Source organism: Crocodylus siamensis, chromosome 1 (genome assembly GCF_052110815.1).
Source record: "Crocodylus siamensis isolate JL-2025a chromosome 1, ASM5211081v1, whole genome shotgun sequence".
Lineage (NCBI taxonomy): Eukaryota > Metazoa > Chordata > Crocodylia > Crocodylidae > Crocodylus > Crocodylus siamensis.
The window spans coordinates 244,759,945-244,786,887 of NC_143395.1; the positions used below are offsets into that span (position 1 = coordinate 244,759,945).

General features: G+C 40.1%; 2 protein-coding genes across 2 annotated transcripts in view; both read right to left on the bottom strand.

Annotated features, from left to right (window-relative positions):
- SAMSN1 (SAM domain, SH3 domain and nuclear localization signals 1) overlaps positions 1 to 26,943 on the bottom strand; it is a 417,718-nt gene that overhangs the window by 307,474 nt on the left and 83,301 nt on the right. The gene's annotated exons all lie outside the window — the stretch shown is intronic.
- The window catches only part of NRIP1 (nuclear receptor interacting protein 1), a 93,780-nt gene continuing 83,284 nt past the window's right edge, over positions 16,448 to 26,943 (bottom strand). Inside the window, exon 3 of the mRNA XM_090060051.1 lies at positions 16,448 to 26,400. Coding sequence (XP_089916177.1) covers positions 22,555 to 26,043 — 3,489 coding nt within the window. The 5' untranslated portion in view covers positions 26,044 to 26,400 and the 3' untranslated portion in view covers positions 16,448 to 22,554. The remainder of the gene's footprint in view (positions 26,401 to 26,943) is intronic.

Sequence of the window (26,943 nt, forward strand, 5' to 3'; positions counted from 1 at the left end):
CCCTGGCTGCTTATCAAATCCAAACTGAAATGGGCCTGCACCTTGCCACAGCTGCAGTCAGCATGGGTGCTACAGAAGGAGCAGCTAAATGGGAGCTGGTTCAATATAATCTGAATTTAGTACCAGTTCAGACTTGCTGCAAAATTCTCAGGGGTGCAGAATTAGAGTCAAGGATCTATATTCTAGATATTGGTGGGAGTAGATGGTTGACTGTTTAGGCTGTGATGGGCTCCCTGGCACTACACACACCCCTGAGGGAGGCATAGGGGACACATACCCACCAATTTTTGCATGGGGCAGAGGCAGGTGGCCCACTGCAGGCTGGGGATCTACACCTGTTGCTTTTGCTCTAGGAGTCATGCACTGGTCATGCCATGCACCATGGCACCTGGGGCAAAGGCAGCAGGGCACAGAGCCCCAGCCTGCAGTGGGCAGCCCACCTCTGCCCTGTGTACAAATTGGGGGGCACATGCCCCCCATGCCTCCCCTGGGGGATGCATGCAGCAGTAGGGAGCTATGTCCCCCTCCCCCCATGCCCCTGGACAATCCTCTTGCCATTCCACCTCACAACCCACCCCAGCCCCAGGGCTCCATTCACCCCACCCTTGCCCTTGACCCTGTCCCACTCCCCTCCTCACTGTGGGGGACTCAAACTTCACCCCCTCATGCCCTTTCCCTCTCCCCCCACCCTTCTTTCTCCACATACTTACCGTGTGTGTGTGTGTGTGTGTGTGTGTGTGTGTGTGTGTGTCCCTCACTCCCAAGCCACAGTCCCCCCCAGCCCTGCTGCTGCTCCATCACTCATGACCCACAATACCCCACATCCTGCCAGGGCATGCACCCCCCCTCAGGCTCCAAACCCCATACCCACATCCCCCCACACCTTCAAATTCCACCCCCAAACACATACCCTACACCACCCCCAACCATACAAAGTACCCACGTAATTTTGAGTTTTTCTGTGCATAATTTTGAGTTTTTAGCTGTGAGATTAAAACCATGATTAATTGGAATTAATTTTTTAATTGCACAACTAATTGCAATTAATTGTTTTAATTGTTTCACAGCCCTAGTAGAAGCATGAAGTTGCTGCATTGCAAAATAGCTGCCAGCTTTTCTTTAGAAACTACTTACAATTTGAGAGCAGCTACGAAATGGATAGCATGGGACTCTGCTCTTCCTGCTTACTGGCAGTCATCTTGCAGCATAGTTTCTCGATGAAAAAAACCAGCTCTAGGCCATGACTGGAAAAAACCTTTTGCCTGCATTCTGCCCTCCAAAAACAAGGAGTGGGTTTTATTTGGGAGTATGTGGTATAAGGCAAAATATGACATTTTTGTCCATATTGGGCCATATCTGTTGACAATTGGTCTGTTCTCTTTATTTAACATGTACCAGGGAAGGAAAACAAGCAACACAACATAGTGCCACAAACTGAGCTTTTTGTATCTTACACAATCATTGACTATTAGCATAGAAAATAGTTATAGTCATGGTACAGTACTGGAATGACCCTCTTCCCCTACAAATCTGTAAAATGAAGTGGGAGATGAACAAAAAGTGTTCCTTTTTATGTGTATTTACAAAATTATCTACCAAAAAGAAGTCAAGGGGGGCTACTTTAGACTTTTAAATACTCCAATATTTAAAATATGAAGTAATACAATTACAGTTAACTCATTTAGGAAGAGATGTGGCCAGTCACTCTGCCTGCTCATAAGATGGTGGATATGGCCACAATACAAGAAAGAACTGTATTTAGACATGCAGCTAGTTGTACCAAAATGAAAGAGGGACTGGAAGAAGGCAAAAGCCCCCTGCCCTTCTACTTTTGGCTTCCAAGCAAGCTAGTGTCTTTAAATGGTACAATTGAGGGAATTGTGATGCCCACATTTTTCATTTGTTATTAAGAAAAGGAAAAGCTAATAGTCTAAGAAAAAAAAGGGACAAACAAAGCCCAGTAATGTGTCACTGCACAATGGCTACTCAAGGAGGTAAGCTTGAAAAGACTATTTCAATTTTTTGCCTGCATTAATTAGGTCTTGGCAGGACTCAATTGGAAACAGGAATTCCATTTAATGAAAAAAAAAATTTTTGTTCAGCATTAGAACAAAAGATCTTTTCTATCAGGGCATTCACTGAGAGAGACTCAGGTTCAGTATGAAGTGGAAGGTAGGCTTGTTGAAAGCCTCTGGGTCAGAGGGGAGAGAAGTAGAGGGGGAATGTTATAGTGGGCATTAAGTATGAGACAACAAATGAGATGGTGGTAGACAAGGTCTTCCTGAAAAAACTGATGGAAGCTTCCAAAGTGCAGTCTTCAAACACTTGAAGGGTGATTAGAGAGAGGATGGAGATGGGTTTTTCTCTGTGGCTGTAGGGGCTAGGGGCAATGGCCTCAAGCTTCAGCAGGAGTGAACTATTTGTAGGAAATCTTCAGAAGGATTTAATACCTCTACTAGGAGTGGAGAATTCATCTGTTCAAGTTTTTTTTTTATTTGAATAGGATATAGCTGTAAATTTAGGACCTGATGGTAAAATTAAGTTAATTATTAGCTCGTATTAGCTTCAATGGGCATTAACTAACCCTTATCACCATTTTATTTGCCACCACAAGACTCAATGGAATCCAATGAAACTATTAGGTTTAGTACATTTGATAGTATTCCTAGACAAACTTTGGGTATCTTAGTTTGCAAAAGAACAGGGTATCACAAGTCAAGTTGGAAGTCCAAGAGCAAAACTGAGCATGGTGGTATAATCACTCGCATTACCACGTGGATGGTAGTGAATCAGACTGAATTCTGAAAGCCTTGAAAGAGTTTTGCCTTTCCCCGAACTGGAACAAAAAAAGATAATTCTATATCTGTAAAGATTATTTCAGAACTATGTACCTAGATACATATTTTAACAGGAGGCAGATTGGGGGTAAACTATTATCAGAGCAGACTTCACTGTAATGCCCCCAAATCACAAGCTTGTTCACATCAGCACATTGAAGACCTCTGTGCCCAATACATGGGGAGCAGCATGTAGGACTGGAGCAGGGGCACTGGAACTCTTCCCCTTCCTTAAGTTGCAGTAGCTGTGTTATGAAAAATTAATTGAAATCTTGGGGCAAACGCACATTAAGATGTGTACAGCTGCTTGTAAAAGTCTGTGAAAGTGGCAGAGAATTGCATTTCTGCATGACTTTTTTCTGGTTACAGGGAGATTTGAAGAACATCATCTGTATTTTGAGTTCTGTAAAGAACTGAGCACATTGTGGATATTACAGGAACAAAATAACAACAATCCATAGCTAACTTATTTGGCAAAATTTTACTCCAACATGTCAGCTAAGGTTTATTCTCTTTATTTCCATGTTCGCAATAATACTGTGCAGCCAAGTGTGAAAGATCCTCTGTCTTCTCAATTAACAGGCTATTAAGCTTTCCCCTAAGAGTAATAAACTCCTGTAATCAGACAGGGGCAGCAGTTCACTTAGGCAGTTTTTCCAAAGGGCAAGTTCATGTTTCCATACAGTTTGACTGAAACAACTTTTGCTGAGTTGATGTAAGATGTATTCACCTCAAGTGATACTTCAATAGTTTCAGGGTTTTTGGTTGTAGCCATACTGGTCTAAGGATACAGACAGGCAATCTTTTTGGGTAGATATGATACCTTTTATTAAACCAACTGAGTAGTTGGAAAAAAGTTCTTTCCAAGCTTTTGGGCACAAGCACAAGCCACTTCAATCATTTCCCACTGAAGGTGTGGTATGAAGCTGGCATACAATTGCATCTAAAATATTTAAACACAGCTCTTCTGAATTTTATCAAGTAATACTGTATCTTTTAAAATGAATGCACGTGTAGTCTTGCAGGGATGTATGTATGCAGGAAGGTGCCTCAGCTGATGGGTCAGAGAACTAGGTGCTACATTCATTCAAGTTAATTGTAAAACCCCCCTTGTGACTTCAGTGTACAAAATGGGGTGTGCAGGGATCAGTTCATGGTTGGCCAAGTTATAAGGCCATATGCCTAGCATTTTGTTATGAGTAGGAATATACATTAAGGATTATACAAGGGAGTCCCTAAACAGAGAAACAGGAGTTTGCCTAAGTATAAGAATTACTTAAGTTAGGTTAGTTTTCACTTTAGACAAACAAAGCAAAAACAAAAATCATACCTGAGAGAAACAAGAGTCATTCTTGCTTGGGACCAAAAACAACACACCTGCGGTTTTCACAGTGTCATGATCAGAATGGACCATAAAACCACACAGTCTGTAATGTTTTATTCAGGATAAAAGTTTGTCTTTAAAAAAAAAAAGATGGTAGAAGTTTTGGTAAGCAGCTCTTTCACTTGCTATTTAATAGCTATTTATCCTCATCTATTGGTTTTAGCCAAGGTCAGCTGCACATCTGCTACCCTGAGGAGAATGCAATCACACAGCACTAAAAGAAAGAATGGTCTTATGTAGGTCTATGCATTACTTTCTTTGATGAATGTCAAAAACATCTACTTTGGCAATGCCTTTATAACAATCCGTTGGTCTAAATCTTTATCCTCCTAATAACTATATCCTCCATAATTTCCATCAGTTTCCACATCTCCTGCAACTGGTAGTTAGGCAAGTTTCCCAGAAGACATATTACCATGAAGTGGCAATGCTGTTTACTTCTTGTTGAGTTAAGACGGCAATCTAGGTCAATAAACTAACGAATTAATGGTCTAGTTTGAGGTGCAGCTAAGGAACCGTCTTCACACACAAGACAGCTACAGGATGACAAGCAACTCCAGAAAGAGACAGTGCCCTGTTTGGTTTCATTCTGAAGACCCTGAAGTGTTCATTGCCTTTCCTGCTAATATTCAGACTCCAGCCTGAAACAGAAACCTAATAAATGAGCAGTTGTGTGGCAGTATTTAAAAGGCATGGTAGCAGTGGCAGATGAGAGGTGTCTACCTATACATTCCATGATGCCCTTGATCTGAATTCCTATGACAGCTCTACTTTTCCTTTGAAACTGTTTTCTCTTATTTATCCATTTCTCTTGAATGCTAGCTCTTATCACCGCCATATTGAGCGACCATGTGCTTCTTTTTTTCTAGAGGTGTATGAACATCATCATTTATATGTGGGATTCACAAGTGTACCTTTGGTTCTTTTTCACATTATATACAGTATATTGCTCTTAAGGGCCATTCAGTAAATAATAGTTTGGGGTATAGACAGACATCACATATATCGGCAGCCTTGGCTATTACTACAAGTTGCTATACAGTAACTGTGGCATCTGAATGGCTTTGTAATCATGCAAATGTAAAGAAGCTTCTCCAACTTTAATCCTGCTTCATTTAGGGTCAGAGCTGAGGTGATTTTTCTAACTTGCATTGCTACAAAACCATGCAGTTAGACTAAAACAGCTAGATTATCACAACAGATGACTGCTCCCAGCAACAGCACTTCCTGCTCTTTTAAGGTTGGTAAAAATACATATCCGTACACTCTTTCTTCCCTTTTCCTCTTATTATTATTTTTTCTTACTAATTCATATATTTTAAGGCCAAAATAGAACCTTGCAATCTCTTGCATAATACAGGCCTACTTTAATTCTTGTCTTTTAAAAATAATATTATACACACACACTTACTTAAACGTGTGCATATACCCAGAAAACTGCTCTACCTTGTCCCTGACGTATGATTTGGACAAGATAATGAAATATTAAAAAAAAATTAAATAAACTTTTTCTATTCCTCTATTAATTTCATTCTGTCCCCTCTATTTAATATGGCATTTCTAAATGGTGCTAATATGATGCTTATTTTTAGAATGAATAGCATCTCAAAAGCTCTGCTCAGACTGGTGTCCTGAAGAATCAGATATGTGTAACACCTTCTTTTCTTAATCATTGCCAAATAAAATTTGTAACTGCTGGGTTTGAGAGTTTGGGGGGGGGAGGGGTTGGTCATAATATCCCTCTCAGTTCTGTCAACAATTAATTGTAAATCATAATTTCCCTTCTTGGCCTTTCTTACTGTGTCAGCATCTTCAAATGCACCATGGATGAAATTCATCCCATAGGGGACAAGTACCTTACTGACTTAAGGCTTCAAAATAATTTCATCTCAAATGACTTCCTGCTCTGCCTGCATAGTCATTTCTTTTTCAATACTTTTCAACAATGACCTCTGCCAGATTCCTTCACTACTGCTAACTTGTTTTAGATTTTAATGTACTGTATGTGCTCACACTGTTATGTCTGTGTTTGTAATAGGCTGCAAGTTCCTTAAACATGTCTCCTTGTATTTTGGTGTGGCTCCAATGCTGCCATTGGTACTTAATAAATAACTTTTTAGTCTGCAAGAAGACTTATGTGTGTACCACTGCTATTTTAAGTGTCAGCTCCCCCTCTATCCATTTTCTCACTTAATGTTGCCCTTTTGTTGGAGTCATTATACTCATCTCCTGAACATGTATGCACACATTTTTCTGTCTTTGCTCTGAGAAATATTAGTTTTTAAGATGACCCCTAGTTTAAGATTAAACATATTGTAGCATGCAAGAATTCTTCAGCACAAATCCATGCATGTCGGCCCATTCTAGGTTAGCTGGGGACACAATCAGCTTTTAAAGATTTTCTACTTTCCTCTTTGTAGGAAGCCTTTTTTTTTTTTTTAAACCATCAAAATAATCACAGAAAATGAATAGATTGTGTTCTACTGTAATCCAACCAAAGCCAAAAAAATGCTGTTTTAGATGCGATGCCCATGCTAACTTGCCCTGCAGGAGATAAATGTATTGCAGATGATAAACTGAAGTGCTAAAAATGATAAAAGCTAAAGAAGTGTGTCAAAATCGTGAAAACTGGAACAAAATTGAACTAAAAGGGCTATGCTGAGGGAAATGTTATGGTACAGCCTGGCTGGGGACAAAAATCCTCACTGAATTCCTACTTGCACTGTAGAAATGAGACATTTCTGCAACATTGGGACTTTTCCTGGTGGCCCAAGCCTATTAGAGGTGAGACCTGCCAGGTAATTATCAGAACTGCAATCAGGTTTTACAGAGTCTGGGTCATACTGGAAACAGAACTTGCCTGTTTCAATTATTCATCAACTCCAGGAACCCTTTGCTTTCACTCCTCCTCACCCTCCTCTTTCTTATACCTGTTCCTAACGGTTTATTTTTAAACCATTCTTTAATACCTTTTTGTTTAATTCCTTTTCTCTTTAAAAATATTTCATCTTGCCAATATATAATTTTTTTAATGCAAGTTTACTGCATGATCCAAGGGGAGATGGCCAAGGCACAAACAGCAAAGCAGAGACAAATTGGGTATCTGATGTGGAGAGACAGAAAGCAGAAGAGGCAAGAACTCTAGAGTTTCCTTTCTCCACTTCCTGAGGACATTTATGATAACTAGATATTACCACAGCACAACAATACCATGACCCCCTGAGATTCCCCCCAAATCCCTAAATTGTTGGTTGGGGCAAATTTATGCACTATGGGAGCACCTACAAGAGATGTTACTGAAGAAATGCCTAAGTAACTCTGCAGTAAACATCTCAGTGTCTACATGTGTTGCCCTGTTGGGCTGCAGGAAACTAATACATTCTGCAGCAAGTTAGTACTTGTAGATGTAAGCACTATCCTGTTGTGGAGTTATTTCTGTGTGCAGCAATGAATGCGTAAACACTGACCCAGCCGGGTGGAGACTAAGGGTGCTTCAGTTCAGGTGCTGCTTGCCAGTTAGGCCCACACTGAAGCGCCCTCATGCCCCAGCCAGCCCCTCTGCAGCACACTGAGCTGGGCTGGAGCAGCCGTGGGCTGGCAGGCTGATCCGGCTTGAGATTGCTGTCCCAGGTTCACATGCAAACTTGAGGCCTGGGAGCAATAAACTCCAGCATATGCACCGGGGTGTATTGCTTTGTATTAACATGCCTGTGTATATGCACCCTGTAAGTTTTAAGGCCAAGCCTTGCAGGGCTAATTCAGACACTGAAAAGCAAGTGATGTGTTATTTATTCAGTATACTTTTATGGCCCCTATTACTGTAGCATTTGAATGCCTCACACTCTTACAACATCCTTAAGGTAAGGAAATGTAAACGCTCCCATTTTACACAAGGAAGCTAAGGCACTGAAATACTGAGTAACTGTCCAAAAACCAGACGAGAAACCCGCAGCAAAGCAGGTTTCCTTCCTGGCACCTGAATATTTGGTCATAAGCCCAGAGCTCACCTAAAATCTTACCTCATTGTCACCAGCATACTCGCAAGTCATAGCATTCTCAGAAGTGCTTTCCTAGCTATCTTTGCTGTTAAATGAGATGAATACAAGACAAAGCAGAAGATGTTTGCAAAACAGAATGGAAACTAAAGTCTCTCAAAGCTATTTTTACTCAGAAGAGACTTCCTGTGGCCCATTTACACAGACTAAGAGATACAAAAACTGAACTTACAGTAGCTTACACATCACTGTTCATACATAGTGTCATTACACCAGTAGAGAATGGATGACACAATGGTTAGGTTTGCTTAGAGAACGCTTTCAAGTACAAATACCTGCCTGCCACGGGAAACAATTGGGGCAAAATTCTTTTAGTCTGTGTGTCTGAATGGTACTTACTCAGGCAAGAAAATGGTGTTTTTGGATCTTGTAGTTTGCAATTCTATCATCCCTACAGCATGGATGGAGATATGCATGTACTGTGTGCAAAAGGCTATGCACTGATTGGACAGCTACACAATTACATAGCGCTGGAGAAGCATCTGGATAAATGCCTAAACCTATGGTGGTTAGAGCATTCTGCTTTGAAGTCAGAGATGCATGCACTTTTAAGCTCTCTCTCTGGGAAAAGGAGACCTACACAACCCAGGTCTCCCACTACTTGAGCAAGTGTCCTATGCACTCAATTTCTGGGCTTAGAACATGGGAGGGCCTTCCTCCCCAGGCCTGTACTCTCCAATTTGTCTAGATCACTCTGAATCCTAGCCCTGTGCTCCAGCTCATCTACTACTCCCCCCAGCTTGGTGTCATCTGCAGACTTGCTGAGGGTGCACTCTATGCCAACTTCCAGGTTATAGATGAAGACATTGAACAAAACCAGCCCCAGGATCAACCCCTGGGGCACTCCACTTGATACTGGCGGCCAACTAGACATCAAGCCATTGAGTACTACCCTCTGAGCCTGATGCTCTAACTAGTTTTCTGTTCACCTTACAGTCCATTCATCCAGCTCATACTTCTTTAGCTTGCCTGCAAGAACTTTGTGGGAAACCGTATGAAAAGCCTTGTTAAAGTCAAGGTACACCGCATCCGCTCATCTCCCCACTTTCACAGAGCCAGTCACCTCATCATAGAAGGCAGTCATGTTGGTCAGGCATGATTTGCCCTTCGTGAATCCATGCTGACTGTTCCTAATCACCATCTCCTCGTCCAAGTGCTTGGAAATGGATTCCTTGAGGATCTGCTCCATGATTTTCCCAGGTATTGAGGAGAGGCTGACAGGTCTGTAGTTCCCTGGATCCTCATTTTTCCCTTAAACATGAGCACTATGTTTGCCCTTTTCCAATCATCCAGGACCTCCACGATCACCATGAGTCTTCAAAGATGATGGCTAGAGGCTCTGCAATCACATCAGCCAATTCCCTCAACACCCTATGCACTTATATATGTCCAGCTTCTCCAAGTAGCCCTTAACCTGTTCTTTCACCAATGTTGGCTGCTCACCTCCTAACCAAACTCTGCTGCTCAGTGCAGTAGTTTGGGAGCTGACCTTGCCTGTGAAGACTGAGGTGAAAAAGGCATTGAGTACTTCAGCCTTTTCTGCATCCTCTGTCACAAGTTTGCCTCCTCCATTCAGTAAGGGACCCTGGTCCTCCTCTTGCTACTGTCATACTTGTAGAAACCCTTCTTATCCTTTAAGAAGAGTGACAAAGTATATGCATACTTTTATCTCTGTAGGACAGCACCCTTCATAAACTATAAAAGTGAAATAGAACTAATCTGCTGTACCAAAGGGTACAAAAAGCAAAAAGGAGAAATGCCTCTACAATACATTGACAGAGTGAGATAAAGATGAAGTTAAGGATGAAGTATCACCTTTCTTACCCAAGTGAAAATAGTTTCCAAGTGCTAGGCAGATGGTAGTTAGGCGGGAACGGTAATAGAAGACTTGATGTAATTAACTAGATTATGAATCCTGAAGAGGTTATGCACACTTTTAAAGATAGTATTCAATGCCATAGCTGCTCTTTCCAGACAATTATTTCTTCCTTTCCTTAATTAATGGCAACGTATCATGCAATATTAACACACAGAATGGCTCTTTGGCTTGTAAAATCTTTGAGGCAGATGCTTCAAGCCTCACATGATGAGCGATATAGGAGACTGTTATGATACATTGGTAGGTAAAATGTAAACAGCTAGCTCCAGAAGTCCATGTCATCACCTGTTGGCTACACAGACTCAGGCTTTACCTTAAATCTTCTTGCTTGTGTGCATAATGCAAACTAATGTGGGTTCTGAGGAGGAGGGCATCCTTCTCACCCATACCAGGGACTCCCCAGTCCTGGCTGAGTTGCTGCTGCTGTTGGCACATGCTCTGTCTGCTTCAGCTATTGCTTTTAAAGCAGCAGCAGGGGGAGGGGGTGAAGGGGGAGGGAGCTATTTCGGGTTCCAGGCATGTGTATGGTCCTGGCGTGCAATCTCTATAGGGGTGGAGGGTTATTCCAACACCCTTCCTAACTTGGAGCTTGGGCAAAGTGCCCTTCTTGCCCATGCTAGTTATGCTTCTGTTTCCCCACATGATTTTCAGTTTATTTTTAATGTAAAACTACAAGCTCAGGCTTCTTTTGCCCTCAGCCAACCAATACTTTGATATGCTAGCTATAAGCTTCTAATTTGATAAATGATGTAAGACTATAAAATGAATAAAATACCTCCATTTTACTCTTTATTTTGTTTTTTAAGGTTCTTTTTGACATTCTTTTGCAAGTTAGTATTTTTAACTGTTTCCTTTTCTCAAAAACGAGAAACATGTTTGAAAAATGTGGTTATGCCTTTTTCTGCCATGTTAAGCAGTTTTCTTAAATACAGGCAGACAAGGGATACTGACTCAGGCCCAGTTATAGGTTATCACCTCTCCTTAGTATACAGAGATAATACAGTCTGTTAAGTGAATATTTACAATAGGTAAATGCTAGTTATAGAGTGGAGTCAATGTATAACACAAGATTTTAAGCAAGTCCTTATTTCAAAGCTCTTTTTTGGCCAAAAAAATTATATTACGTTTCCACCCCTCCCTCTCCTCCCTGCCCTTCCTTTATTTTTCAGTGTATGTGATCAGGCTCTCATGTAGTTTAGAGGGAGAGGGAGAAAGGAAAAGACTTAAAGTAAGAGAAGTGAGGATGAAGTAGTTTTTGAGTTGGCTTTGACTGGGCAAAGACCAACTGATATCAGCATGTGTGGGGATGATCTAAACCTAGTCTTTCAGATTTGCAAATGTAATTAGCCAAAAATACAGGTTCCAGCAGTTTCAGCTGATGAATCTAGACAAAGCCATTTAGAATCATAGACTATTATGGTTGGAAGGGACATCAGGAGGGCATCTAGTCCAAACCCCTGCTCAAAGCAGGACTGTCCCCAAGTAGATCATCTCAGCCAAGGCTTTGACTAGCTCGGTCTTAAATACCTCCAAGGATGGAGTCCACAACCTCATGGGTAACCTGTTCCAATGCTTTTCTATCCTCGTGAAAAAATTTCTCCTTGTATCTATCCTAAACTTCTCTTGCTGCAACTTGAGACCATTGTTCCTTGTTCTGTCATCTGCCACCACTGAGAACAGTCTAGCTCCATCCTCTTTGGACCCTTTAGGTAGTTGAAGGCTATTAAATGCCCCTAAATCTTCTTCTCCAGTTCCCTCAGCCTCTCCTCAGAAATCATGTGCTCCAGCCCCCTAACCATTTGCATTGCTTTGTGCTGGACTCTCTCCAATTTGTCCATGCCTTTTCTGTAGCAGGGGGCCCAAAACTACAGGAACACAGTACTCCAGATGTGGTCTCACATGTGCCGAATAGAGGGGAAACAACCACTGCTCTTGATTTGCTGGCAACACTCCTACAATGCAGCCCATTATCCTGTTAGCCTTCTTAGCAAGAAGGGCACACTGTTGGCTCATATTCAGCTTCTTGTCCACTATAACACACAGATATTTATGTGCAGAGCTGCTGCCCAGCCAGCCCCTAACCTGTACCAGGGCATGGGATTGTTCTGCACTTTGCACTTCTCCTTATTGAACCTGAGATTTCTTTTGGTCCAGTCCTCCCAATTTGTCAACATGGTTCTGAATCTTAGCCCTACCCTCCATTGAAACTACTCCTTCCCCCAGCTTGGTGTCATCAGCAAATATAGGGTTCCTGCTTTTTTCTTTTTTAAACAGGGAAATAAGTAATCTTGCACTAGTTTGCAGTTCTATTGAATGAGGCGTGGTCAGTATAGCTCCAGCGCTTTTGGCATTTAACCTGGCCAGTTCACATAAACGGATGAGTCTTACCTTGGTTTCCTGGCTTTTGCCATTTCTTAACAGTAAGAAGCACTGCTTTGGACAATACGAGAGAACTCCTTCCAGGTGTACCATATAGCCATAACGTGGAAAAGAAACAAAACCCGTATCTTCAAAATGTGGGAGGCATGTATTGAGCAGTGGCTTTTGTGACTTTTGTAGTATCCTGGCCTAAGATCAGTCTTACAGCCACAGCCATCTCATTTGGAGGTATAAAAATTGGAAGACCAAATTATTATCAGAAACATCATTTCAGTCGTTCCTTTTTAAGCTTCCTTCGGCATTAAATAAGTAAGTTATGGTTTCTCCTGAGCCATCTAAGAGAAACAATACCTGCAAAGTTAAATGTGAACCAGAGCCAGGTAGTTGCACCTCCACCTCCCATTTCACACCTGCAAGTAAAAATGGACAGTCATGTACTTAAGATGTTATACAAATACTCAGGGAGTCTGTGTTCTCTTCTTGGCTCAGCAACTGCCTTCGTAACTAAAGATAATTCACATCCTGAGCCACTTGCAGAAGATGTGAGAGGCTAGTAAGGGATTCTCAGAAAACAAAGGGAACTTTTGAGAGCAATACCGAACTACTGCCTCAGCTTTAGAATACTTCATGATATATGCTTTCCAGCCTGTGCTTTGCCTGCACCTGAATACTCAGATACAGGGTTTTTTAAGAAGTATTTTCTGTTTACGGGCAGTGTTTCTATTCACTACTAGGCTGCCAGTATTTAGATACTGCATCAATTCTGTCTTTTACAGCACTAGGGAAAGCATGGGAGAATGACTTTTGTGGGGAGTGGGAAGAGAATACTGTTACAGCAGTTATTTGTGGGTAAGTGGTGAAATCTCACAAAAGGCATATGAAATAGCTAACATGAAGTTTCCCAATTGTACAACATAAATACTACTTTGTAACCTCATGATACACCTTAGCAACTACTGGTATCAGTACAACCAGGTCCAGAAACCCTAGTATGTTTGTAGCTTACTTTCTGTTCAAGTACCAATGATGGTGTGTTCTGTGAAAACTGATAAGAGCTTGAAGATCTTCATTTTACAGAAAGCACAGACTGTGATGGGCAAATTTAGGAATTTACATGAACCAATTTTAATGCCTGGGGACCAGACGGTGTTTACTAAAATAATGTGAAACTTTATTTGAAGCTATTAATGGGAATTATTTCTTAGACTGTCAGGGTACAGTTTAAAACCTGGTCCAATTTCAGAAGAGGGAGGAGCCAGAAAGCACCTAATTTACTCAACTTGCCTCTTGCTTGGCAGAGAAATTCCTCTAATCTTGCCAAAGCGGACTTGGCAAAAAGTACAAGAATCAACTGACATCTTGGGGCATGAATTGTCACTGATGACCCTCCTACACCACGCCACCATTGACAGTCTAACTCTCTGAAACCCTCTGGAAACCCATACCGACTTCAAATCACATGCCTCAAGCTTAAAGCTTATCTATCTGGCACCATCACAAGCAAATAGTTTTAGGTTTTCATTAGTAAAGTTCAGAGTGATTAATAAGAAAAGTCATCTGGGAAAGTAACAAACCTTTGTACTCCTGGAGGCAAGCAATGCCACAGTGGTCACTGGTGTGCTACATGCAGGCAGATCAGACTAAATTGTTCTCTCTTCCTTGATAGCAGGCATGTAAATTAACAAGAAGTGCAGGACTTTATGACACCCCATACTGAATTCTCTGAAGACGTTATCCATATTGAGGATCAAAAATAAACCAAGTGGGTGCTCCACTCATCTCTAAGTGGCCAGGGAGCAAAACAGTTTCACAAGGAAAGACCTTCCTGCAGCCCTGGCTAGAGTGATCATATTTTCAAGACTACCAGCATACTTTTGTCACAAGTTTTAGTGCTGTGTCAAGATGACAGAACACCCTTTTTTGTATGCTTTATGTTGCTACTGCCAGCTTCTGATACCAACAGCAACATTTGGGTATTTCTCAGAGAGAATTCTTTCAAGACACCAGAGCTAGGCCTGCAGCAAACTCCAAGTGAACATGAGCCTTTGGACACTCCCAAAGCCCATTAGTGTTACCATACGCTTTGCTAAGCAGCTTTAGGACTCGGTTTGGAAAATATTTCCCTTTTGTGAAACTTCTCTAAAACTTCATCCAAACCTTTGTCCAGTAACTGCTTTGGGGCTAAACACCAACATAAAAATCTTTTAATTTCAAGTGGGAACAAGATCAATGAGATTCTGCATGTTTCTGTAGAACTTGCTGCTCGTTTGAGATTTTAACTTTTGGAATCAATTTACAAAAAAACCCACCAAACAACCCCGCCCCCCCCCAAATACTGTCAACATTCACTTGGAGTGAAATAATGTCTTATAGCCTTTTTTCCCCCCTTTCAATTTTTTCTTTCACTCCAAACACTGTTCATCATACCCAGCACTCATTCAACAATATTTGCTTCTGATGAACATTAAGTTGTGTTCATTACAGCTTGAATAAACAAAATTATACGACAGCCTGAATGTTGGTGAAAAAGAGAGACTGGGTCATATTCACATGACCTCAGAAATTTGCTTGGGGCACCACGGGTAAAAACTGGGATGTATAATCAATTTAGAATGGCTGTGAATGTGGGTGATCCCACACAGTGCCCAAACTCATACATCATCTGATATTAGGTGGTTAAAAACATATCAATGATAAAGCAGGCATCTGTGGAAATATTTAGAAGCCATATATTCTATAGAAGTCTACCACAGGTCCTAGGATTTAACCCTACTCCTTTGTTGCTATCTTCTGGCTTAGCCAATGAATACCCTGAAGCCATGTATTATAAAATACTTGAGACAAGGGTAGGATTTAGTATTTGGACTCTACCTTCACCTGCAGGCATCGCTTGATTTCAATGGCACTGTTATTTATACACGGTGTAGAGCTAGGATTCAATTAAATAGGATTTGGTTAACTTAAGATTTTCAGAGGACCCTGAATGCTTCAGGATCCCTCAGACCACAATAGTTGTTATGTACAAATGCAAGGACATGACCAACTTCAATGGGAGCGGACTTACTTCATCAAAGTATACAGAAGTCCCTTAAGAGTCCTAGGAATATATATTTATCAGCCTTTGTGATGGTGCAGACCAGAAGGTAAAAATGTACATTTATTTTGAAAAGTGCTTATGTTGCAAGACAAAAATGAATCTAAACTATTTGTCTAAATTTGCAAATTGCCAGATACAACATGTCTAGAACATTTCTCCTAGATCCCGCTTTTCTTTAAAAAAAATGTTTCCAATCTACTTTTTCTGGTGAAATATGAGTTTTACATTTAGGTTGTAGTGATATAACTAAATGTCAGTGATGACAGAGGCCCATTATACAAGCACTATTAAATAGGCTCTTTGGTCCCATCATGATGGACAAATGCACACTGTATTTTCCAGTTATGCTTACTCAAGTAAATTAGCTTAACGTGTTTGAAGATTACCATGTTTTAACTCGTAAAGCAACTTTTCATTAGTAAAGACTCTCCGTCCCAGAAATGCTTCAGAAGCCTTTACAGAGGTAAATATCATCAGTGAAGTGCTTCTGGAACTGGAGGCACTGGATTTTAAACAACATTAAAAAACCCCCAAAACTTCAGGGCCTATAAGAAATAATACAATGCACTAACACAATAGAACTGCTTATGTGACTTAACTCTAGTCTGAGAACTGAACTTGTGACACAAGCTCAACAATTATCAAATTTCACAGGTTCAATACCATATTTCGTTACAGAAAATGTGGAGTCCTTAAAATCATGGGAGTTATTTTGCTTGTTCTGCATTTGCCTTAATAAGCACTGTGCCAGTAAATTCAGAAGGATTCAAATGACTGAAAGTACGCAAAGAACAAAGTAGATTTAGAAACCATCAAGACAATGCATTTTTTTCATTTATTCAAATCTTCTGCAGGAAGTAAACACTGAAAGATTTAAAAAACTTCACACTGCAGTATGTACGGTTTTGTGACATCACATGAGGAAATTAATTTCTAATAAAAATTAAACCAGTTTTATTACTGAAAACACATCACAATAAAATTGGTTGTGGTAAACCCCAGAATTCTTATGTCTAGCAATGACAACCAATATTCCAACATTTTATAGTGTTGAAATACTCTTGAAACAGTATTTTAAAATGGAGTTCTGAACTTATGACTGAGTACAGTTGAGAGAGTGTTTATGCTTTAAAAGTAGTTTTGAGTTTTTTTTCACCCAGACCCTTTTGATTTGAAGCACATTCTTTCACAAAGCTAAAATACCACAGCAGAAGTCATGTCCAGAAATGGAATACTGTTATTTTTTGAACTGACCTGACTTGTTAAGACATTTTTGCCAATGCACAGATGCACAGGGTCCCCCATGCACTTTTCATGCAGCAGGTAATCACAACTTTAAATAAAAGTATTTTCTATACATTCTTTCAGACTTGCAACTGTATACATACATGCAAAAGTTTTTAAATCTATGTGATCATATTTACACTTATACATGAAATATACATAACAAAAAGGTGGGGAAGGAAAGAAAGAAACCCGAAAGCCAAACGAGATTAAAAGGTTTTTTTCCTTTGCATTAGAACAATACAAAATAGGTATTTTCATTAATTAAACCACTATTTACATCACCTTTTAAAAACCAATTGCAACATATTATGCATGTAACAAGTCAATATATTTACATATTTATAAATATATATAATATATACTTACCAGTTTACTCCTCTGTAAGTTGTGGCAGAGAACAAACTGGTAATATCATTTCACTGACATTAATGAGAGCTGCAATACTCTTTCACTGACAACGTTAACAGGGAAAACTTTAAATCATTCTTTAAAATTTGTAAATTAAAGTTTTTAAAATATTACAAACAATAAATGGCTAAAATGAGTGAAAGTTATGTTTGAATTCCCTTTCAATTTAATGATGTTCCTAAACTGCTGAAACAGAAATTCTGGTTTAGTGGTATCTGTAGGAAGCTATTTAGCAGAATACAGCCCTGATTCTTTCTGTGGTCACGTTACCTTATTAAGTATACCATTAAGAAGGAGAAATAATGCAGTTCTCTGCTCTCTTCAGTCCCCTTGCTCCTCCTCTGTTGATTTCAGGTGTGTTTACATTGCAATCAGAAATGGGACTGCAATGTAGGGCTGACATACCTGAGCAGGCTTTAATCTTCAACATATTAGGCAGTACAAGCATCCCCAGACTCTGCGTACATATTTAGCAGCTGAAGCTAGAGCTGCTAAACCTAGCAGTGCTATACAGGTATCCAAACTAGAGAGATTAAAGCTAATTCATGTGTGCCTACACGTTACAATCACTTTTTTGACTGAAGCATGGACATTTAATTTTTGCAAATGACAGCCAAGAATCAAGTCCAAGCCTCTCCAACACTGTCTTGTTTATAACTGCAATACGAGCTCCTCACTTTTTTATGAGCATTTAGTACTTCTAGTATCTTTATCAGGTCCTACAACTGTGCCTGTTGATCCTGCATGCTCCATGTATCCTACTACTTCTAACCATAATATTAGTAACTTTTGCTTCTTCCATTCATGTGTAGAACTTAAGGCTGGGTTGTAATCCCAACTCTTTCCCTATCCAAGCAGCAGCATCTTTCGGATCCCTCTCCAAATCTGAGGAGGGATACTGGAGATGCTCATCTTCCGGCTATGACCTGGTAGCAGGGGTTTTAGACAAAACTGTGAGGAAGTACTGTGACAAGGCCTCTGTGGGCACATCTACATGAGATGTTTACTAGAGAGTTTCTTAATTAGCTGTGCAGTAAACCTCTCTTTGTCTATACATGCAGTGCTATTAGGATGGAGTAAACCAATCAAGTCCACCACAGGTTAGTACTTGTAAATACAAGTACAATCCTATGGTGGAGTTTTTACTCTAAGCAATGCACACGTAGATGCTAATGGAACTGGCTGGGGCATGAGGATGCTTCAGTGTGAACGTCACCTGCAGGTTAGCCCCACACTGAAGCATCCTCATGCTCTGGCCAGCCTATCCGCAGCACATTGAGCCAGGTCAGAGCAACCCCAGGCTGGTAGGCTAACCCCTGGGGCTCCCTGTCAGCTGGGGCTGCTCCAACCATGCTCAATGTACTGTGGTCTTGGGCACTTGTGTATATGTGGCTCCTGCGAGCAATAAACTGTGGCGCAACATGGGCCAGAGTTTATTAATGCACATTAATTCCACATGTATATGCACCCTGTATGCATGATCTTGGCTTGATCCCACAATATCTACGTGGATTCAAGGAACCGGGGAGTGTTTGGGGCAAGAAGACAACCTCTGCTGGCTATTTTGCTCCCCCTTATACCCTTTCTAAAGAGAAGTCCACAAGGATAATTTTGACAAACTCTTCCCCTCTAGCTGAGCCCCATAAGATTCTTTCATTTAGAGCAGATTCTTGGGTCTTTCAGGGTTCAGCTGATTTTTTTCGAATGGGCTTCATGATTGCCAATATGATGGGGCAAGCCATGTTTAAAAATTCTCCTTCCAAGGTAAGAATGGCATCAGTGTTGCACCAGGGAATCTAATGTAGAAGGTTATGTTTCTATCCCATTTTCCAACGGTTGCCTAAACAACCAGTTTAGCAGGAATAGGTTTCCAACAGAGTACACTAACTCATTTCAAGGGCACTGCTGTAACAAAGCACAACACTGTTGTACATTTTTGAAAATTTTCCAATGGGTAAGATTTTTCTAAGGACTGCTCATCTTAAAATAAAATTTTACTGCATGAAAATGTATTGATGTATGTTAGAGTTGTTAACATACATCACCTCAAAGTAGAGAGAAATTGTTAACTGATAAGACTGTTAACATTTTAAATGTTTTATAAGCTTTAGAAACAAAACATTGTAAAGTGTATATTTTAACAACTGACTACCACAGAATAAATACATGGGTAAGCACGTTCATCAGGGCTTCTACATCATCTTTTGCTAGTATTAGGTGAAAAAAAAACTAGAAAAGTTCCATGTTTTCATCAGCATTTTGGTTTGATAGCAAATGTCCAATGACTCCTCTTTTGTGCCCAGCACAGATGGGGGCTGTTTGCATGAATGTGAGCAGAAACCCTTAAGTAAATTACAGCCTTGTATTTATTCTGGGGACCATCTATTATTCTAGATATTTTATACTTCTTAACTACATACATTTCAAGAAAAATCTTTACTTAAGATGCGTCAGGGATGGAACGAATGCCATCTTTTTTTCCCTAATATTTATGTCAGGCTAATTCATATAAAAATAATTCAATTTCATTGGCTATACAGGCATCCCCCACTTAGCGCTCTTAATTGGTTCTTGAAAAACCAAGTATTAAGTGCAACCAAAAGTATCTGACGACCCAAGATGGCAACCACAATTGTTTTTAAAGACCTAATATGGCAACCACAAGCATTATAATAAAATTTGCAGAGCGCTAAGTGAAACCAGGTATCTATTTAAAATGAGCGTTAGAGCAAAATAGCGTTAAGCAAAATGGCATTAAGTGGGGGTTGCCTGTAATCTCAAAACTACTGTAGTATTCTTACTGATATATTCTTTGTTATAGAACTGAACTGTCACGGGGCTGGCTACTTGTTAATAACTACCAACTATTACAGGACAAAAACAAAACTTGATTTTTTTTTCCCCGTAAACTTACTATAGACCCAGAAGTCAGGCCATTGACAGTGTAATTTAAAATGATTTTACGTGACTGTTTTAAAATGTGGATATTCTTTATACTGCCCAATGGATGAAGCATCACCCAGAAAACATAATAAAATTCCTTTTACCGCTCTTTGTACTGTTACTCTTTGTACCACAGAGATTTGTTTTCTTGGACATTGTAGAATGTGTGTTCCTTACTAGGATACAGCTTTCCTTACTCAAACACTTTGGTTATTAAAGAGATTCTCTCATATCACAGGGAATGCTCACTGAAGTAACTGTTGAAAATAGGATCCTGGTGCGGATACTGCAAGTTCAGCAGGAATTACTGTAACTGACGATTAATATAATTTTGAGAAAGAGCATCTGGGAACATATACTATGGGATTTTGGGTCTCCCTGGGGCAACACTGGCCAATAGGAAAGAATCTGCTGCTTGGCTTACCCCATAAATGATCTTTTCAATACATCTCAGCTTTGATCCACAACACCCCTGTACTTCGCTCCCATGTCAGTTTTGGAAAAAAAAAAAAAAAAAAAAAAAAAAAAGATGGTGCCAGATGTTTGGGGGAAAAAGAAGAAAAAAGGACAGGGCATTTTGGAGCTGTAGTCCACCATCCATTATAGAGACCTACCGAATTTGGAATTTCACAAATCCCGCAAAATTCAGGTAATGCCTGCGAAAACTGTAGGAAAGAAAAACCAACTCAATGAAAATAAAGTGCTGGTTCCCCAGAGGGATCCAGTAGTCCTCAGTATGCTGGGGCAGTCTGCCCGTGTGGGGAAGGGGGAGGGGAAAAGGGCTGCCCATCTGAAGGGTCTGTTGGCAAGATGGCTGCTGCTCTCCCTGCTGCCGATTGGCTGAAAGGGCTGCCTGTCATGTGGCCGCACCCCCCTTCATCAATCAGTTGTGAGGGGCATGGCTGTATGATGGACAGCCCTTGCAGCCAATCAGCATCAAGGGGTGAGGCCACATGACAGGCAGCCCCCACAGCCAATCAGTGCTGGGAGGCAGGGCCACTTGGGCCCCTTGGCCAATTAGAGGCATGGGGGGGGGTGTCAGAAGTGCTGCCTGGGACTGCATTCTGCCTGCAAAATTGGGGGGCAGCCCTTACAAATTAGGTAGGCCCCTAACTGTGGAAGATGACACAATGAACAACTTGAAAATTTCAGTGCAACCTGAAAATTATTCTAAAACCAGGTTTTCAGACAGTGATTAGCTACTCATAGATTAATAAATGTTGGCAGACTGCATTTTTCTGTGCCTAATGGAAGAACCAACATGCCTTTCACAGCAACAATCTTATACCATATTCTACCGGATATCAAATATATTAGATAAGTGAAGCATCTCTTCCTCTGAAAAGAGGTGACATGGCACTGAACAAATCATTCTACTTACTTGTATCGCTAACCAGAAGTATTGGCAGTTTTCTGAGAAGTACATCCTCCTCCTATTTATTCCAAAAGTCTAAGAGACATTTCCACCATCTTTTTATAAGAGCTGACAGACTTATCTACTACTTCCTGGGTACAGGAAATTTTGCCTTCTGTAGAAAAAGCTAGAAAAACTTTTAGTCCTAATTCAGAATGCATATAACTACTGCTAGCAGTTCTGGGGAAGGCATTTATCATAATCAAGTGGGAGAAAGGAAAAAAAAAACAAGATGCACCATGATTCTGGAAGGACCACAAAAAAGTTTTTAAAATAATAATTAAAAAAAACAAAAAACAAAACCAGAAGCACTAAAAATTGCATTCAGTGCATTTCAATTAACACTGGCAGAAGTTTCCAAATACGATGAGCTCATATGTTGGACAGACTGTTCTGTTTCTTTAAAAAATGTCCTCAAAACTTCATAAAATGTATTAAACATCAGAAATTACACAAATCTTTATATGTAGATTTCCAAAAGATTTGGACAGGATGAAATGCAGCAAAATACATTCCCACCACATAGGTGGTATGCTTCCACGTGCCCCAAATATGTAGCTCCAAATAAGACTTCAGTCATAGACTATCATAACTTAGTTTGATGCATACAGAAATGTCTTGTACAAATTACAACCTCTGTAGTTCCTTGTGACAATCTACTGTAAAGCAAAATATAGCTACATGTATTTTAAATAGCATTATCAGAAAATAAAAAGTTTTGTCAAATAAAAACATTTTTCAATTAGGCCATGCTTTCCTCAAATCATGCTCAATTTATACACTTATCAAGTTCATATTCATTTTTATTTTATTTCATTTTTTTACAAAGATTCAAAACCACTGACTGTAAACTCATTGTGGTGGCTCTATTTTATTCTGGTTCTTTCTTGATTGTTAGCACTTTTTCCAAAAGTCCCGGTACCTCTCCATTCATGCAGTGTTGATGGGAGGCTTTATTCCCCATATGGTTGTTATAAGGGCTTCTTAAATTATGAAAAGGAGCTTTTGGTTCTGCCTCTGGTACCAACTCCTCTTTGATTGTAACATGAGCTGAACTTTCTGTAAATGAAGGTTCACTCCAAGTGTCTCTGTCATGTGCTTCTTGGTTAACAACAGAATTGCCTCCTTTCTGTAACATGTAATAAAGTATTGGATTGGTTTTGGTCAGTCTGGGGGAGTCTTTTTCATATTCATTTTTGTCCATACCTGTGATAACCCATCTGATGGGACCTTTCTCACTGGGTAAGGGACAAACGCCAAGTTGATCAGATTCAGGTCTAGATAGCATACTTCCCAAATGTTCAGGGAAGGGGGAATTGGCAGGACTCCTTAGCGCTCCAGGATATTGAAATGTTCTATGATCTACACAATTGTTCTGTTGTGAAGGGTTTCCCATAAATGCATTTATTGAAGAAATGCTGTATTCAGGTTTAATAGCTACGTTATTTTTGTTTCCTTTTTTCTTGCCCTCAGTTCCTATACTGTTCCTATGCTGTGACAAATCTCTCTCACAGTTTTCTGAAAGAAGTAACTGTTTCAACACATTAAAGCCTTTGCTATCCCTAGACCAACTCCTATTTTCACTTTCATTGCTTGAACCATAACTTGCAGCATATTTAAATTCAAGATCGCTTCTATTAAATTTCACATCTTGCTGGTTAAGCAAAGGCCCATACAATGCTTCTGTTGGAGAAGCATGATTGTTTGCGGCATCAGACACATTGCTTTTTATCTTCTTTAATGGACCTTCCGATGGCTCAATATGAAGTTTTCTCTTCTTAGGAACTGTGCAAAGACTCTTTGATTCTAGAAGCGTTAACTCATAATTTCTGTGATTTCTCTCCAGACTATCTGCAGGGTAACTATCGTGATTTTGTCTCAGCAAACGACTTAACAGGCCATTTTTGGAAAAGGAAAAGTCTTGAGGTGAAAGAGGCTCAGGTTTAAAATCTTCAGATGCTGGAGAAGCAGCTGTATTTCTCTGCAATGAATGAGTTATTCCTTGAAATGTGTTACCCTTACACTCTCTTATTTGTTGTACATTTGAGTTATGAGGGATATTTGATTCTTCACAGGGTTCAGTTTTTATTTTCACGGTCAGTATTTGCTCATTCAAGGCTTTATCTGTCTGTTCTTGTGAAGTTTCATCTTTTAAAAGCATTCTCTCCTTCCTTTCGGTTTTACCTTTATTGGGAGTTCCCAGAAGCAACTGAAGGACGGTGCGTCTTTCAAGGAGATTTTCTATTTCTGAGCCAGGAAGTCCTTGGTCAATGGGTGCAGGTTGACAACTGAATATTTTGTTGTTTTCTTCAAGTGTACTTGGTTTGTTTGTAAGCAGGGGACTATTCAGTCTATCAATCAATCCTAAAGGTTTATCTGCGTTTACTGTAAGCAACTGTTTGCTAGTTCGTTGCTCTTCACTTGGAATGGGAGTCTGCATTCCACACTGAGCTAAGTTCTGTAACAACTTGCTGGCACTGAAAGATGCAGTGTTTGGTGCAATCTCATTTCTGTTCAGCTTAGGTCCTTGAAGATCTTTACTTTTTGAAAGATCTATCAAATGTTTAGATGCTGTATTCACTAGCCTCTCTGGCTGGAAATTGCAGGCATATGGTGGTGAATTATGCTTCACTGCTAGAGAAGCCTGGTAGGAGAGATTGATCGGAGAATCTGCTTTTGTAGGAACAAGTAGAGGGGGAGTGCTTAAAGGAGTCATTCGGTTTGCACTAGGACTCTCTGTAACAGGAGTCCTTTTGCCAGTTTGTACGATAAATTTTGCCACATCAGCTGTACTGTGTGGTCCCTGAGGATCAGTGTTTACCTCCACCTTGTCTTCACTCTTATGGCCAAGCAGTAACTGAAGCAGTGTTACTTTCTGATGTGGATTCAGTTTAGAACCCTTTGGAGTGTCTTTATCTTCCCTGCTCTCTAGACATGGAACTTTTGGATCCCAGTTATGAAGCAAGGACTGGGTCAGATTATCTAGAGAAGCAGGCTGTCCAGACTCTGGTTTATCTGTCCTCTGTTTGAAGGATAAGTCTATAGGAAGACAGTTAGAATGGGAACTTTCATCACCACTGCTGTCATCTTCTGTAAAGCTAGGATTGTTGTCAGAGTACTCATCAATTGTAGTTGGTGTGCTACTCTCCTCAAACATACTGTTTCGCTCATTTTGCTCATGCCCTTTCATTTGCTTAGTAGTATTCTGACTCTTAAGAAGATGTAAAAGCAAACTGTTGTTGGGAGACTGTTTTAAATGGTTTCTTTCCAATGTACTTTTGAATCCTACATTTTTGGGGGAAGAATGAATCATTCCAATTGGACTTGGAAAGGATGCCATATTGCTTTTGTTAGTTATGGTTTTGGATGATGATCTAATCTGACCATTAAGATGGCTTGACATTCCTTTGGACAGGGTGAATTGGCCAACGTCTTTCTGGGTACTTTCTTGTAATCTGGCCATGGCAGCAAGCCTCTCACTTGCTATTTGATTTGCATTTTGTGCTTTCAAAGCATGTTCCCTGGAGTATTGCTGCAAATGAGCTTCACTGGAAAGCAGTAAAGCTAACTGACTGCAAGCTACACTGGGTTTAGGTGAAGCAGCAGGACTTGATCTTTTCTCTACCATGCTTGCAACAGCTTGTAATCTTGCAGCACATGACAGTGGCTCATTTATCACATTGGATCCACTCTGTACTGTATGAGGAGACTCTATAAACCTCTCTTTAGGCAGATTCTTGGTTATATCAGGCAGACTGGTGTCTAACTTCTGATCTTTCGTTTTGCTTTTTTTCAACAAAGTCTTCAAGTGGCTAGATGCAACACCATAGCACCTTAAATCTTTCTCCACTGGCAAAGAATCAGGACTGAGGGAATACCCTTGTTCCTTGAGGCTCTGCCTAATCTGTTGTGACAGAGCAACACTTTGCAGCCTAGAGCTGAATGACTGAAGCAAAGAGGCAAGTAATGTGCTATCCTGTTTGCCTTTAGGCACATTTTCAACCATGCCAGCTAACAAAGCTTCTTTTTTTACATTTAAATCCACAATGGAATCAGACAACCGCCTTCTCTTTGCTGCATTCCAGTCTTCAGAAGACTGTAATAGTCTTGCTTTTTTGAGATGCAGCATGCCAGATCCCTGGTATGTATTTGTGTTAAGAACTGGACCATTACTTTGACAATTGGGAAATATATTTCCAGAAATCTTAAAGTTTTGATCCTCTCCACTATGCCCAGTAGACTTTTTGTCGACTGTAGTACCTGAGCCTCCTGCTGCCTGATGCATTAGTAATCCCTCTAAGTAAGTTAAAACAATGGAATCCTGGTGCATCTCAGAGCCAAGCTCTTCTCCATGAGTCATGTTCAATAAAAATATCCAAAAAGGCTCTTCTTCTATTTACTTTGAAGATTAGTTTGATGTATCTGAATTGAGATACGGAATTTATAAATAACAGGTAGAAGTCTTAGCCTTTTCACATAATCTGAAAAAACACAAAGGACATTCCAAGTAGGCTTCTTCCAGCATACATCACTGATGAACCAAATTTTCACTCATATCATTCTGTTGATAGAATATTTATGAAAGAGTCCAAGGAGAATCACTTAGAACATGATTCCAGTGTGAGAAAGTTCTACTAAACATTCGCCGCCTTCACCTCTGTCCAGGAAATTGGCTTGTTTTTCATCTTTTGATGTCTTCATCGTGCACACAGAAATCCTAAAAAGTAAAAAACAAAGACAAATAGTCAGGAGAGATAATAGTGGGTAATCTAGGAACAGATCCACTCAAACTGCAAAGAACCTACTCTTTAGAAGAACTCTGTGTTTCTTGCACAGAAACTAGAATGCTGCAAATAGTCAGCACATAACCAAGACACAGCCCCAATAAAGGGGAAATTAAAACAAATACTGGCACCTACACCAAACTATTATAAAATACTTCATTTCAACAGCAACAGAAAAAACTAAGAGAAAACCCAAACATTTATAAGCTTGGGTATTAAAAGGTTCTTTCAACACAGCTGACTGAAGCACAAGAGCAAAACAGACCGAACAGAAAAATTTCAACTCGTTTAAAAATGTCTTAATTATTTAAGAAAACAATTTAAAATGTAAAAATCACTTAAGTCAGTGAAAATAAATCTCTGTCAGTAGATCAGGCTTTATGACTCTTAACAGATGGCCCTGTTCAGTGAAAATACAAAGTCTAAAAGGGTGACATCCTTGCTCCATTAATGGAAGCTTTGCTATGTATTTCACT